The 15,854-nt window shown below is 42.0% G+C and overlaps 1 protein-coding gene across 1 annotated transcript; it reads left to right on the top strand.

The window, feature by feature from the left end:
* Positions 1-935, top strand: LOC131143965 (uncharacterized). Its single transcript, XM_058092316.1, has 2 exons — positions 1-719; positions 770-935. Exons 1-2 carry the CDS (start codon positions 1-3, stop codon positions 933-935), a joined length of 885 nt encoding a protein of 294 aa, XP_057948299.1.
* Positions 936-15,854: the final 14,919 nt, after the last annotated feature.

Genomic DNA, 15,854 nt, shown 5'->3' with positions numbered 1-15,854 from the left:
ATGGGGGAGTTGATGGTCCGAGCGCAAAAGTACATCAACTTGGAAGAGATGATGGACAATAGGGGAACCCGCATTGAGTTGAAGAGAAAAGGGAATAGTCGGGAAATGGGCGAATCCTCCAGGTCTTCGAAAAGGCATGAGATCGCAACGCTGCTCGCCAACCCTAACATGAGACGGCAATCCAGTAAGTTCTCCACCTACACACCTCTAAATATACCACATTCTGAAGTACTGATGCAGATAAGAAAAAAAGATTATGTCTCGTGGCCCGAACCCATGCAAACTCCCTTGCATAAACAAAACATGTCTAAGTTTTGCCAGTTCCACAAGGATCACGGGCACGACACAAAGGAGTGTATTCAGCTGAGAAACAAAATTGAAGCCTTAATAAAAAGGGGATACCTATCAAGGTTTATCAAAAAAGAAGATCCACTGAGGGAACCTCGTGAGCAAAAGAGACCCAACGCAAACGACAAGGAAGAACAAGTCATAGGGGAAATTGCAGTGATCTTCGGAGGATCTGTTAGTGGAGGAGACAGCAGAGGAGCTCGCAAAAGGTACGCAAAACAGGTGCTCTCGGTGGAAAAAGGGGAACCAAATAGCAAAAGAAACAGACAAGGTGAAGATATCATCTTTGACAGTCGAGATGAAGAAGGGGTACAACAACCACATGATGACGCATTGGTACTCTCCTTGTTGGTGGCGAACTACAAAGTCAGGTGCGTATTAATAGATAATGGCAGCTCGGAAAACATTATGTTCTATTTAGTACTGAAAGGGATGAAAATTGGAAAGGAAAGACTCAAACCAATCACAACTCCCCTGGTTGGGTTTGGTGGAGATGTGGTTCATCCCGTAGGGACAATCACGCTACCTGTGACCATAGGGACGACCCCACAGCTAGTTACTTCATTGATAGAGTTCTTAGTGGTTGACTGGCCCTCTGTATATAATATCTGAAATGAGTAATAGCTTCCTAAGGGGGGGGGGGTGAATTGGATTCTTTTAAATTTTAATGATTTTTAAGCCTTTGATTTTAATTACTCAGAAAACAAGATGTATAAACAATAACCACACTTAAAAATACTGAAAATTTAAATTCACAAGTCAATTAATGAAATCAAGATAATTCAATCACTCAACCAAGAATATTAGAGCTTTTGTTGATTTTCCTATAAACTCTTAGTATGCACTTTACTTGATTAAGATTTCCGCAGATTAACCAACGTACTCCCTTTTTGGGTTTCCGCAAATGATTAATCAAAACGTACTTTCTATATATCAAGTACCTTTGTTTCTTTCTCACTTAAGAACCTGCAACCTGCACTTTTAAATCATACAACAATAGTAAGTGAAGCAAAGAGAAAGACACAAGATTTTTACAAGGTTCGGCTTCAACACAGCCTACGTCCTCGCCTTTGGCAAAACACCAAAGGATTCCACTATATCAGTTCCGTTACCTGGTGGAACAACACCTATTTACAACCACTCCTTCTGTTAGGCTAGAGCCTACCTCTCCAAACAACAATCCCTTGTTTGGTCCAACGATTCAACAGCTCTAAATCGTCTAAGAATGATGATAAAGAAATTTTGTGTACAAAAGAAAACTCTCACAACAGAGTAAATTAGTACAATGATTAGCACACTTATACTCCAAGGTAATTCAAATATAAGAAATTTGAAGCTCAATGCTCAGTATGAATTACCAAATAATTTTTCAAAGAAAATAACAGATTCTTATTTTTGAAAGCTTTGCTTCAAAGTATAAATCAATAGTGGATCAGAAATTTAAGCTCAAGAGAGATTTAGATCCTTTGAGAATTTTGAATACTTGAAGATCGATTGATCTAAAACCTTTGAAAAGTCACTTGATCTAAAAACCTTTGAAGATAGCTGGATCTGAAAACTTTTGAAGATTGCTAGATCTGAAAACTTTCGAAGATTTGCTTAATTTCAAAAACCTTCGAATATTGCATCAATGTTAAAAACTTTTGAAGATTAGAACTATTTATAGATGTTTTAGAAGTCATCCATTACTCCCAAAGATTCCTAAAAATCATTTCCAGGTATTTTGAAATAAATATGTCCAAAAACGTGGTTTAAATAATCTTCCCGTTGAGAGATTTAATGCCAACGTTCGAGTGATAGTCGCCTGTCATAAAGCAGACTCTCAACACAGAATGCTGGTAGTCGCCTGCTAGAACCAAGGCAATCGCTTGGCTTGTTCACGCAGGTGCCTGGCAGGTTAGGCAGTCGCCTGTCTAGCTACTGACTTTTTGAAAAACCATTTTCTTAATGTGGCAATCGCCTACTTCATCATGGCAGTCTCCTAGCCCTTTATTATAAAAAAAGTTTTTTTTTCTTAAACCCTTTCTTTTTATTGATTTAAAAAATATTCTTTAGAGTATATATATAAAAACATATTTTTGAATTTCTATAAGCTTCAAACCACTTTTTACTTGAGATTAACTTTGATGTACTTACATTTAGAATATTCTTAAAAAAATATATAATTCTTTTAGTCTTCAATCTTGTTCTTCCATCATCTTTGTGGTTGCAATCTTTCCTTTGAGCTTTTCACAATATAACTTTGTTCTTCATGCTCTTTATAATCCATAAGCTTTACTTTGTGTTCTTCAAGGATTCTTTGTAATCCATAAACTTCCTTATGCACTTGAGCTTTGTTATTTTCCTGAAAAACTTTTACTTGAAACATATTAAATATATCATTTGATTTGTTATCATCAAAATAAGAATTGTAAGCCTTATTAGGCCAACAATATCATATTGGGCCGCCCTTTTCTTAATGTAGTTCGAGCCGTAACATCAACGTACCACCTCAGGATAAAATTCCCTACACCGCACGAGACGGGAGGTCAACAAAAATCAAGCAGCAGTTCGGAACTGCTACGTTATGGCCCTGAAAAGAAAGATGGAGGCAAGAGAAACCCTAACTTTGGAAGATCTAGAGGTATGGGGAGAATATCCTCAAATCAACACAGTAGCTGAAGATATTGCCCGCGTACCCCTACTTGGCCCCCAGGAGAGATCCGTGCAGATTGGGAGTCACCTGCCTGAAACCCTGAGAGCAGAGCTAAGCCAGCTGCTGAACGAATTTGCGGACGTATTCGCTTGGTTTGCTGACGATATGTCGGGTATTGATCTGGCCATCATAGAGCATAGGTTGCAGGTGGATCCCAACCACCGACCTATGAAGCAGAAGAAAAGGAGTTTTGCGATGGAGCGAATCAAGGTAATTGATGAGGAGGTAACAAAGCTGATGCAAGCAAATTTTATTAGGGAGGTGAACTAACCGGAGTGGCTAAGCAATGTGATCCTGGTAAGAAAGCCTAACGGAAAATGGTGCACCTGCATAAATTTCACAGATCTAAATAAGGCGTGCCCGAAGGACAGCTTCCCTCTCCCCCGAATCGATCAGCTGGTAGATTCAACTTCTGGGCACGAGCTTCTCAGCTTAAGGTTGCATACTCGGGATATAACCAAATCCCCCTACATCAGACTGATGAAGAGAAAACGTCTTTCATCACCGAAAGGGGGCTGTATTGTTATCGAGTGATGCCCTTCGGATTGAAAAATGCAGGAGCCACGTACCAGAGGTTGGTAAACAAGATATTTAAAGATCAGCTCCGTAAAACTATGAAGGCATACATAGATGACATGCTGGTAAAAAGCTTGAAAATGGAGAAGCATTGTGAAGACCTGAGAGAGACGTTCAAACTCTTACGCAAATACCACATGAAGTTAAACCTATCAAAGTGCGTATTCGACATTTCCACATGAAAGTTCCTTGGTTTCATGGTGACACACCGAGGTACAGAGGCCAACCCTAACAAAATAAGAGCACTGCTAGAGATGGAGGCCCTGCGGACGAAAAAGGAGATTCAAGTCTTAACACGAAGGATAGCCTCCCTCAGTAGGTTTGTCTCCTGCTCAGGGGACAAAGGCTTACCCTTCTTCAAAGCGTTAAGAAATAGAGGAGGATTCGAATGGGGGGAGGAGTAGAGCAATGCCTTCGAACAGCTTAAAAAGTACCTCAGCTCCCCACCCCTTTTGAAGAAGGCAAAGAATGGAGAAGAATTATACTTGTACATAGCCACAACGGTGAACGCGGTTAGCTCAGCTTTAGTCCGAGAAGAAGGTTGGTAGCATCAACCTATATACTACACTAGCAAGGTTTTGAGTGGAGCAGAAAAGAATTACAGCACGACTGAAAAGGTTGCATTCTCCATCATCTGTGCGGCACGAAAATTACGGCCATACTTTCAGGCTCATAAGATAACTGTGTTGACAAACCTACCGCTGAGACAGATTCTCCAACGGCCAAAAAGTTCGGGGAGAATGACGAAGTGGTCCATTGAATTAGGCGAGTTCGACATACAATACTTGCCAAGGCCCGCGGTCAAGGCCCAGGTGCTCGCTGATTTTGCAGAAGAAAGACCCCTTGAACTAACAGGAAGGTCAAACGTAGGGCACTGCACGTCAACGGGTCATCAAACGCAGTTGGAGGAGGCGCAAGATTTATCCTCAGGGCACCAGATGGTACCAAGACTTTGTACACACTAAAATTGGAATTCTCGACAACAAACAACGATGCTGAGTACGAAGCTCTGCTAGCTGGTCTTCGACTGGCAGAAGCACTGGGGGTAGCACAGATCAAGGTGTCAAGTGATTCCCAGTTGGTAGTAGATTAGCTAAAAGGAGAATTTGAAGTTAGGGATCAGAAAATGAAAAAGTACCTAGCCAAAACCCAAGAATACGCAAAGGCCTTCATACACTTCGACATAGAGCTCGTGCCAAGAGCCGAAAATACAAAGGCTGATGCGCTCGTGAAATTGGCCTCGACAATCAGTTCAGAATGGAGGGACGCAATTTACCTAGAGTGAATCGCGAAAACTTTATACGAGGAGTACAAAATCAACTCACTGCATTCCGAAGTCAAAGATGGAGACTGGAGGGTGCCTTTATTGTGTTACCTCTGCAACGGATCCATGTCAGGGGATAAAAAGGAGTCCCTTAAATTGAGAAGGAAAGCGGAAAGATACACACTGATAAATCAGGAGCTATACAAATGATTTTTGTCGCTGTCATACCTCCGTTCCTTGAGCAGAGAAGAAGGAAACTACATCCTGAGAGAAATCCACGAAGGAATATGTGGAAACCATCTAGCCAGTAGGGCTCTAGCTCATAAAGCCCTACGGCAAGGGTTTTACTGGCCCATGATGAGAAAGGACGCGATCGAGCTTGTTAAAAGATGTGATAGCTGCCAACGTTGTGGGGGAATACCACACACACCCTCCAATCCACTCTCCCCCTTGGTTAGCCGCTGCGCCTTTGCCCAATGGGGGATAGATATCTTGGGACCTCTGCCCCCGACAATCGGACAAAGGAAATTCTTGCTGGTAGCGATCGATTACTTCACTAAGTGGGTAGAAGTCGAAGCGCTAGCCCACATAACTGAGCGAAACATCACCCGATTCGTTTGGACATCAGTGGTCTATTGGTTCGGAATTTCGTGGGCTATAATCACTGATCAAGGAAGACAATTTGATAATGAGCGCTTCAAAAAATTCTGCTCGGACTTATCCATCAAACTACTCTTCACGTCGGTAGCACACCCCCAAAGCAATGGACAGGTCGAAAACATGAATCGTACCATACTTTATAGCCTAAGGACAAGGCTCGAATCTATGAAGGGGAGATAGGCAGAAGAGCTCCTCTTCATCATCTAGGCATACCACACAACCCAGCGAGCCGCGACAGGGGAAACCCCATTCATGCTAGCCTTTGGGGTAGAAGTCGTCATCCCAGTAAAGGTGGGTATCCCCTCTTGGCAGAGGCAATACTTCAACGAGCGGGACAACAACGAAGAGGTCAGGGAAGAAATAGACTTTCTAGAGGAGAGAAAGGATTAGGCCGACATTAAAATCGCTGCTTACCAACAAAGGGTGGCAAGATACTACAACTATCAAGTAAGAGTACGCAACTTCCGACCCAGAGACTTGGTCCTCAGAAAGAACCGAATTAGCCGACAAGAGTCAGGCTCGCACAACCTAAAGCCAAACTGGGAAGGCCCATACCGAGTTGCAGTAAAGATCAAACTAGGGACATACAAATTGGAGGAGATAGGGGGGAAGAAAATTCATAATACATGGAACTCTGCTATGTTGAAAAAGTATTATTCATAAAGTGTTTCTTACAACATAGTAATAAATTCTCAAATACATCAGTTGTAATGCCTCAATAAGACTAAACAAGAGCTACAAATAAAATTTCAGCGTACTAGCTCGCTTTGCTCCCTTCTCCTACCTTCTCCTCTTCCCCTCTTCCTCTTCATCCTCTGCGGAGTCTGAACTCTTGTCTCCATAACCATGTGAGCAAATGCCCTCCAAAGGGAGATTCGGGTGCTTAGTTCTCACCTGTTCTCGGCACCTCCTAAACCCTAGTCGATAGGTCTTCGTGGTGTCAAAGACAAACCGTGAAGAGCCCTTATACTCCTTCATAGCAGTTCAGGCCGCATCAGCAGCAGCACCAGGAATCTCCTCTGTAGGGATACGCTCAACTTCCACCTAGAGAGTGCGTTCCCGATTGTCGACATTGTGGAGTTCATTTTGAGCAATCACATACTTCTCCCTCGCATCCAGTGTTTGGCGATACATCTCGGCCACCTTTTTCTCCTGCACCAAGGCCATTGTTGCTAGCCAAAAAGGGAAACAGGGGAAAACAGATTAGTAAAACTGCACCGAAAGAAGAAAAATAAACCGGTTGAAAAGTATACTTGGTAAGAGGTGTGGCCGATCTTCACTGAAAGAACATCAGGAAAAGAGCACTGAGTCTGCACAGAGTCTTCCACGTGTACCGCCCGGCGTAGAGCAGAAGCAGAATGGGTCGGCTCATGAAAGATTGCCTCAGTATAAGCCGTGGGGACGGGAAGAGGAGGAGCGATGTTCTCTCCAACAGGAGCTTCTATCACCTATAGCAGGTGCATCCCTTTGAGAAGATTCTCCTTCGAGTTCCCTCATATTCTTCCTCCTCCTACTCGCCCTCTACTTCTTAGCTTCCCCCATGAGAGATTCATATCTGTTAAAGTCCATATCTGCAAAGACACAGAAAAAAGATAAAAACGCCGACAATAGCAGGAATATCCGAACACATATATAAAAATAAAAGGCAGGGTAAGACTTGGGGAAATAGGGTTGATCCCCCATTGCACTAGGACACGCTCCTGGAGCAGCTCCTTGTGAGGGACAATCCCCTGTTCGCCAAGGGCTCGCAGCTCTTTCAAGATGGTCTACTCTTTGGGGGGAAAGCCTCAGAAGAATGTGACACACTCGAAATACCAAAAAAAAAAAGGATGTTGAAAGGGAAACAAGTGAGTTAGCGGATAACCTACACGCAGCCCTGCATAAAAAGGTGGATAGGGATAGATAACGTTACTATCCAGAGGAGCAGACCAGACAAGAGAGCCCATATAGTTCAACTCTCCCAAGACAAAGAAGTACCGGGACTTCCAATTGTGTATGGAAGAGCTGCCCGGCGTAGAAAGCTTATAACTTGGTAAAGAGTTGAAATAATACAGCTCCATCTCTACAGAGTGCGTTCACATTTGGAAGCAACTCCTAAAGAGAGGAACTGTAGGCTGATGGCCCAGACAAAGTAGGAGGACGGAAAAATAGGTGAGCATAAGGTAAGAGTTCAAAACCAATTGGGAGGGCGCTACTCGGTAAAAATGTAATACATTAGAGATGAAGGGGGGAAAATGGAGTCTAAGACCCAGGTCCAAGTAATCCGTGCACAGGAAGAGCTCCTCAGAGCCTGGATTAAGGGCTGATTCTGAAACAAAGGGTAACCTAACAGTAATACTCTGGGGGATTACAAAAAAGTAACGAATATTTTGCAAATCGAAGGGGGTGAGGTCATAATGAGCGCTCCTCACTGTAGTTGGAGCCCGCAAAGGCTACGAGGAAGACTCCATCAGGAAAACAAAGACTGAGATGAATGAAACAAAACTTTTACAAATGGATCAAATGGGTGAGACCCCAGCAAAAACAAAGAAGGAAAGATGCCAAAACAGATCAAACCAGTAAATTTTGCATCAAAATAGCAAAGTTACCATACAAGAAAAGATCAAACAGGCAAAGTGAATGCAAGAATAGTGAAGAACATGAGGAACAAAAAAACAAACATGCAATTGAAAGGGGACAAGGGAGAGCGTACCTAACGACAAGTAGGGGACCCTTTGGGTGAAGATGAGAAACGAATGAAGGGGGCTTGGCCTTTATAAAAAGAGGGCGACACAAATCCCCGAGGAAGCGGGAATCTCAAAAAATTATCGTCTGCAGAAAAAGGATTGCGTCTCTAAAGAGAAAGGACACAGAGATCCATGTACATACAGAAAATCACTGCAGGTGCACGACCGTGGTGCCAATACCGAGAATATGCAACTTCCTGAGGATAGACGGCGCCTCGGAAGGACAACGTCGCCTCAGAAAAAGCATCAGTCTGACACCCCATAAATGAGAACATTTCATTTAGTGACTTCCCAAGGTACGACACATTTAAACATGCATTTATCACACTTATGCAAGATAGATGAAGTCTCGAAAGGACGGTGATGACGCCTCAGAAAAGGGTCAGATTGAAACCCCTCATAAATGAGGATATCTCACTAGGCCTAATTGACGAGTACGACTCGTGAGGCCAACGACAGCCCAGCAAATGAGCACGACTCATTAGGCAAAACAGGCCTAATTGACAAGTACGACTCGTGAGGCCAAAGACAGCCCAACAAATGAGCATGACTCATTAGGAAAAACAGGCCCAACTGATGAGTACGACTCGTGAGGCCAAAAAAAACCCAGCAAACGAGCACGACTCATTAGGCAAAACAGGCCCAAATGAAGAGCACCGCTCTTAAGGCCAACAACAAGTAAGCCAAACAACTGCACAGGAAAGCTACCCGAAACAACCTGCTCCGCAAAAAAGTACCACGAAGCAAGACGACAAAATCGCTTTACGAGGCAGCTCAACTAGAACTGCTAAGCAAAACTCTGCATGAAGCAGCCCGGCAAACATCCGATCGGCCAGAATCCAACTTGGCAAAAATACTCCATGAAGCAGCTCGAAAAAAAATGCTACACGAAGGAGTTTGGGACTTTGGCTGGGCAAAGTCTACCCACCACGGAGCAGCTCAAAAAAATGCTCCATGGAGCAGCTCGGAACTTCAGCTCGGAAAAGTTTGCCCAACACGGAGCAGCTCGAAAAAAATACTCCATGGAGCAGCTCGGAATAGCAGCTCAAAAAAAAAAATGCTCCATGAAGCAACTCGGGACTTCAGCTTGGAAAAGTTTGCCCAGCACGGAGCAGCTAAAAAAAAAAATACTCCATGGAGCAGCTCTCAAAACATCAGCTTGGGAAATTCTGCCCAACTCAGAATAGCTCGGTAAAAGTCCCCCTCAAGGTAGCTCGGAATATCAACTCGGGAAAAATGCCCCACAGAGCAGCTCAGAATATCAGCTCGGAACATCAACTCGGCAAATTCTGCCCAGTTCGAACAGCTTGATAAAATTCCTACACGAAGCAGATCAAAATATCAGCTCGGAACATCAGCTCAAAAAATTCTGACTCGGAACACCTCGGTAAAAGTCCCCCTCGAGGCAGCTCGAAATATCAGCTCAAGAAAAATGCCCCACAGAGCAACTCGAAATATCAGCTCAGAACATCAGCTCGGTAAATTCTGCCCAACACGAAACAGCTCGATAAAATTCCCACTCGAGGCAGCTCAGAATATCAGCTCGGGAAAAATGCCCCACGGACCAGCTCAAAATATCAACTCGGAACATCAGCTCGGCAAATTCTGCCTAGCTCGGAATAGCTCGGTAAAAGTCCTCCACGAAGCAGCTCGGAATATCAGCTCGGAACACCCAAAAAGAAGAAGAAGAAGAAGAAGAGGGAGCATTACATATTCCAGAGGAAAAGTGCAAACACAGCGATTGTTCAAAATTTCGTCCAGAAATTTGAAACTAAAGGGGGGACAACTGATATGCCCAAAATAGTCTAGCCAATAAAAGCAGGTCAACGCTTGGCCCGCGCCTCCTCTGGGTCAAACATTCTGACGAGCAATTAGCTCCAACCCAATAAAAAGGAGGAGAGATCCACGCCAACGGCTTAAATAGCCGAGTGATGGGCGCAAGCACTTTATGACCTGGGAGTCATTCACACCCCCGCGCAATAAAGACGAATCAACTAAGGGTCAACTCGAGCCCCTATGAGAAGGGATCTGGAGAAGAGGCCAAGGTAAGTCATTCAACCTATTCTACTGTTGCATTCGGCCTCTTTAGAGCATCCCTCTTACTTAGGCATCGGAGTGATCCCCCGGAGTACACCCCGGGTCCTCCAAGCCTTTTTGTTTTTCTATCATTTTCAGGTCACCGGAGATCTGGGAGCACCCTTATTGGTCATCACCGATTTTTCCCCATAGAATTTTCTTTTGGTGGGAAAGGGGCTACCAAGAAATTAAAAAGAAATTTACTTGTGTTTTATTTTCACTAAAATTGCAAATTGCTTGGGATTATTTTTTTTATGAAGAATGTATATTTTATTTGAAAATACCTGACTTGTGTCTGATTTTGGAGCCAAACATAGTGTAGTACTATTACCTTTTGGTGATTGAGAAATTAGGAGAAATTAAAAACTAGTTTATTTGTGCTTGATTTGGAGCAAAATTTGTTGTAGAATTATTTTTTTTAGTGATAGATCGAACAGAAAAATAATTAAAAAGTTTCTATTATGAAATTAAAAATTGTTAGGGGAAGGGGATGATTACAGCAACACAAACACAACACAATCACACACCAAACAAGGAGATTACGTGGTTCGGCCAAACTCAGCCTACATCCATGGGAGAGAGGGAGTCATACTATATTATCAAGAAAAATACAGTTGAGGAGGAGAACACACTCACTCACTCAACTTTAGCTCAAACCCCTCTGCCACATGCACACAACACTCTCTATTTTGTTATGCTATATATTTTCTTTGCACACTCACTCACAACTTTACAAAGCATTTCACATATAAATATAGCCGAGAGAGGAGCATTGAAATGGAGCAGCATTCAAAATGGAATGCATGCTCGAGGCTGCGCATGCGCCACGAGCTATGCCTTCCCTAGAAACAATAAATGCACCCAAATGGGTGGGTCAACAAATCACCCCTTCCAAAAATGTGGGGGCAACCAAATGTCCGCTACTCTGATGCTATAACACTGTGACCTCGCCCTAGACCCAAGGCGTCTACACCCCCTCGAGAGAGTGCCCGCACACCCTTGCAGAGGTGCACATGCAAGGATCAACTTATGGATGATTTCAGTAGATCTAGGAGACCCACTGAATCTGAGCATAACTCTAATTTCTCTCTAGTCATTGTCTTTGTCAACATATCTGCTGGGTTTTAACTGCCAAGGATATTCTCAACTGCTAATATCCCTTCATCAAGAAGAGATCTGATGAAATGATAACGGAGTCCAATGTGCTTGGTCTTTGAGTGGAATGCTAAATTCTTCACCAAGTGTATAACACTTTGACTGTCACTATACAAAAATTTCTTCATCTTCTTGAAACCCAACTCTATGAACAAACCCTGTAAGCAGATCATCTCTTTGCTCGCTTCTATCATGGCCACATACTCTACCTCTGTAGTGGATAGAGCAACAATTTTCTATATCTGTGATACCCAACTAACGGCAGTAGCACCTACAGTAAAAACATATCTAGTAATGCTTCTTCTATGATCTATCTCGCTAGCAAAGTCTGCATCTACATATCCCTGAAAAATCAGATCACTTTTTCCAAAGTAAAAACATTTGTTAATTGTAACTTGGAGATACCGTAAAATCCATTTTACAGCTTCCCAATGAATTTTTTCTAGATTTGACATGAATCTACTAACGGTTCCCATTGCATGACTAAGATCTGGTCTCGTGCAAACCATGGCGTACATTAAGCTTCCTACAGGTGAAGCATATGACATTTTGTCCATTTCCTTTTTCTGTTCCTCTGACTCTGGAGACTGAGTCTTTGATAACTTGAAATAACTAGCTAATGGTGTGCTAACTGCCTTAGCATCACTCATGTTGAACCTTCTGAGAATCTGCCAGATGTACTCGGCCTGAGACAACTGCAAGGTTCCCTTCTTCCTGTCTCTAGTGATTCTCATCCAAGCATCTGCTTTTTTGGACCCAAGTCTTTCATTTCAAATTCAGTGGATAGCTGCCTTTTCAATTTTCTGATCTCATCCTTGTTTGATCATGTAATTAGCATATCATCAACATAAAGCAAAAGAATTATGTAACTTGATTTATACCTCTTGAAATAGCAACAATGATTAGCGTTGCATTTGCGATAGTTATTCTTTTGCATGAAGCCATCAAATTTTTTATACCACTGCCTTGGAGCCTGTTTCAAACCATGCAGACTCTTATTCAACCTGAAAACAAGTTTTTCTTTGCCTTTCTCTAAAAAACCTTCAGTTTGGTGCATGTATATCTCCTCCTTTAGATCATCATGGTAGGAAAGCAGTTTTTACATCTAACTGCTCAAGGTGTAAATTCTCTGCTGCAACAATGCTCAAAATTGTCCAAATGGTTGTGTGTTTCACAACTGGTGAGAAGATTTCTGAGTAGTCAATACCTTCTATTTGTTGGAAACCTTTGACCACAAGTCTTGCTTTGTATCTTCTCGAACCATCATACTCTTCTTTTATGCGATACACCCATTTGTTTTGAAGAGCTTATTTTCTCTTAGGCAATCTAGCTAGCTCCCAAGTCTTATTGTCGGTGAGTGATTTCATCTCATCTTTCATGGCAAGTTCCCACTTGATAGCCTCATCCACCTGACATGCTTCATTATAGAACTCTAGTTCACCAGCTTCAGTTAGTAACAAGTAATCTAAATATCTCCTATTTGGTACATGTAATCGGGAAGACCTCCTCAAAGTCGGAGTAGGAGTTTGTGGTGCCTCAGAGCACTCCTCTGTGATAGATTCCTCTATCTGGGAATTATCAATAGCCTGTTATGTCACATTGCTGTTAGTAAAATCATCCAACTCTGCAATATTAGGGTTATATAGTGCGGGATTACTTGATGATGTCGTGTCTTTGTACATAACCTTTTCATTGAAAACAACATCTTGACTTCTAATTATTTTCTTGTTTTGATCATCCTAGATGTGGTAACCAAACTCATCTTCACCATATCCAAGAAATGTGCATTTTTGAGATTTTGGATCAAGCTTGCTCCTAGCCGGATCACTTATATGTACATAAGCAATGCAATCGAAAAATTTTAAATGTGAAAGTTTTACCTCCTTTTTGCTCAATACCTCCTCCAGTAACTAGAACTACAATGGTACTGATGGACTTCGGTTGATAAGATAAGCAGCAGTGTTGATAGCTTCTACCCAAAACTGCTTTGGTAAACCTCCTTGTAATCGCATACTTTTTGCTCTCTCAGTCAAGATTCTGTTCATTCGTTATGCTACGCCATTGTGTTGGGGTGTACCTAGCACGGTTCTTTCAAGTCTAATCCTATGCTCGTAGTAAAACCTTTTGAATTCTCTATCACCATTTTCTGATCTCAGCTTTTTGATTTTTAACCCTATTTCATTTTCCACCATGGTCTTCCATTTCCTAAAAACATCATACACTTCAAATTTATGTCTTAAGAAATAAACCCATACCTTTATAGAATGGTCGTCAATAAAGGTGATGAAATAGGTTTCCCACCAATGGATGAAACTGGGCTCAGTCCCCAAACATCGGTGCGCACCAGCTCTAATTTTTCTTTCTTTGGAGTTTTGTCGAATGTCTGAAAGCTGACTCTTTTCTGTTTGCGGAGGATGCAGCTTTCACATTGGTCAATATTAGCTGACTAGAGACCTGGTATCCTTCCCTTTGAATTCATGATTTTCAAACCTTTCTCACTCATATGACTGAGTCTCTGGTGCCATAGGATTGAATCTTCATTCCATGCAGCAACTGAAATTGACCTGCAAGCATCTAAGGTCATATAAAAAGTACTTGTTTTATTACAGCGCAAACAAGTCATTACGCCTTTGGAAATTTTCCAACTTTCGCCACAGAAGATTGTAGTGTAACCTTCACTTGCAAGCTATCCAACAGATATTAATTTTTTCTTAAGATCAGAGATATATCTGACATTAGTCAAACTCCAAGTGGTACCTGTCAAATTTATTTTTGCTTCTCCTGTTCCTGCAATTTCACAAGGTTTGTCATCACCAAGATAAATATTGTCAAGATTACAGGGTACATACCTGTTAAGCATTTCTTTGTTGCCTGTTACATGAAATGAGGCTCTAGAGTCTAATACCCAAGACTCTCCCTTCCTTTCCAAAGAGCATAATAGTGCATCTCCTTCTCCTGAAGAAGAGGCAACATTTGCTTCGGTCTTATTTTCTAGCTCCTTCTTCTGGGATCGACATTGATTTTTGTAGTGGCCAATCTTGCCACAATTCCAACACTCGATCTGCTTTTTGTTCTGAGTGTTGTTAAAATCTCCTAGAGCATTTGATTTGGACCGTCTACTTCTTGATCTTCCACGGTTTTGATTTCTATTTTGATTTCTACCCCTGGTCTATTTCTCACTTTGTGTGACCAAGGCACGCCCTTGGAGGTTAATAGTTGGCTTTCTAAGGGTGCAGTATCCTGTAGTGAAGCCATCACTTCTTCCAAATTCAAGGTTTCCTTACCAACAAACAATGCTATGACGAGACTAACATAAGAAGGTGGTAGAGATGCCAGGAGAAGAAGTGCTTTATCTTCTTCTTTAACTTTTACACCAAGACTCATTAGTTGGGTCATGATCTTGTTGTAATCATTTATGTGGTCAATAATATTTACCCCTTCTTCCATTTTTAGCTGATAGAGTTTCTTCTTCAAAAATAGCTTCTTTGTTAGAGATTTTGACTTGTATCTCTGTTCTAATTTATTCCATAGCTCAACCAGTAATGATTCATCTAAAACAGAATATTTAACTTTATTTGAAAAGCATAAACGAATAGTACTAACCGTTTTTATTTCCATCTCTGCCCAATCATCATCATTGATATTTTCTGGCTTCTTCCTGATTAGTGGTTTGATCAAGTCATGCTGAATAAAGATATCCTTGACTGTACTCTGCCATAAACTGAAATTGTTTCAACCGTCAAATTTCTCCACACTGAACTTCGATAAATTGTCATCTATTGTAAAACAGTAACTAAGAGGCTGATTTTGGAAAAATTGACTGCACTAATGCATCCGAAACGGTCAAAATAACTAGAAATAGGTCTGACCCGATATGTGTGGGCCCCACAGATGACCTGGCAAGCGGGTCCCACTGGTAATGTGGCAGGTGGGTCCCCTGGTGACATGGCAAAAAAAAATTTCTAGATGTGGCGTGCACCTTCTACAACCTTCTGCTGCTCACAATTAAATGTGCAAATATCCCCTCCTTTCTATTGTATTTAAAAAAGAGGTGAAATGACAACACCTTTTTTTAAAAAAATAATAATAATAAAAGACTCACCCTTTTTTTTTGGAGACTTGCTGTGGAAGACTCAATCTTCCTCCTCATCCTTTTGCTTCGTCTCTGTCTCTACGAAGAGAAAAAAATGGTCCTCACCAGACGCTGCAATTACTTGCGACTAAGAGATCCGATACAATTAGCAACGAACAATTTTTGCAGGGAAGCAACGAGGAGCTGATATGGTGGTGCGTGAAGTCGTCATTCACGCCTCTACGACTGTTGTCCCAGCTTTGTCTCAACGTTGCCGAACTC

This window comes from Malania oleifera, chromosome 12 (assembly GCF_029873635.1).
Source record: "Malania oleifera isolate guangnan ecotype guangnan chromosome 12, ASM2987363v1, whole genome shotgun sequence".
In the NCBI taxonomy this organism is placed as follows: domain Eukaryota; kingdom Viridiplantae; phylum Streptophyta; class Magnoliopsida; order Santalales; family Ximeniaceae; genus Malania; species Malania oleifera.
This window is presented reverse-complemented; position numbering and strand designations above follow the sequence as displayed.

Excerpts from the sequence above, each read along its gene's own strand:
- LOC131143965 (XM_058092316.1), top strand. The coding sequence starts at position 1 with ATGGGGGAGTTGATGGTCCGAGCGCAAAAGTACATCAACTTGGAAGAG. Across the intron at positions 720-769 it reads GTGGCGAACTACAAAGTCAG|TACTGAAAGGGATGAAAATT; the intron begins GTGCGTATTAAT and ends TGTTCTATTTAG.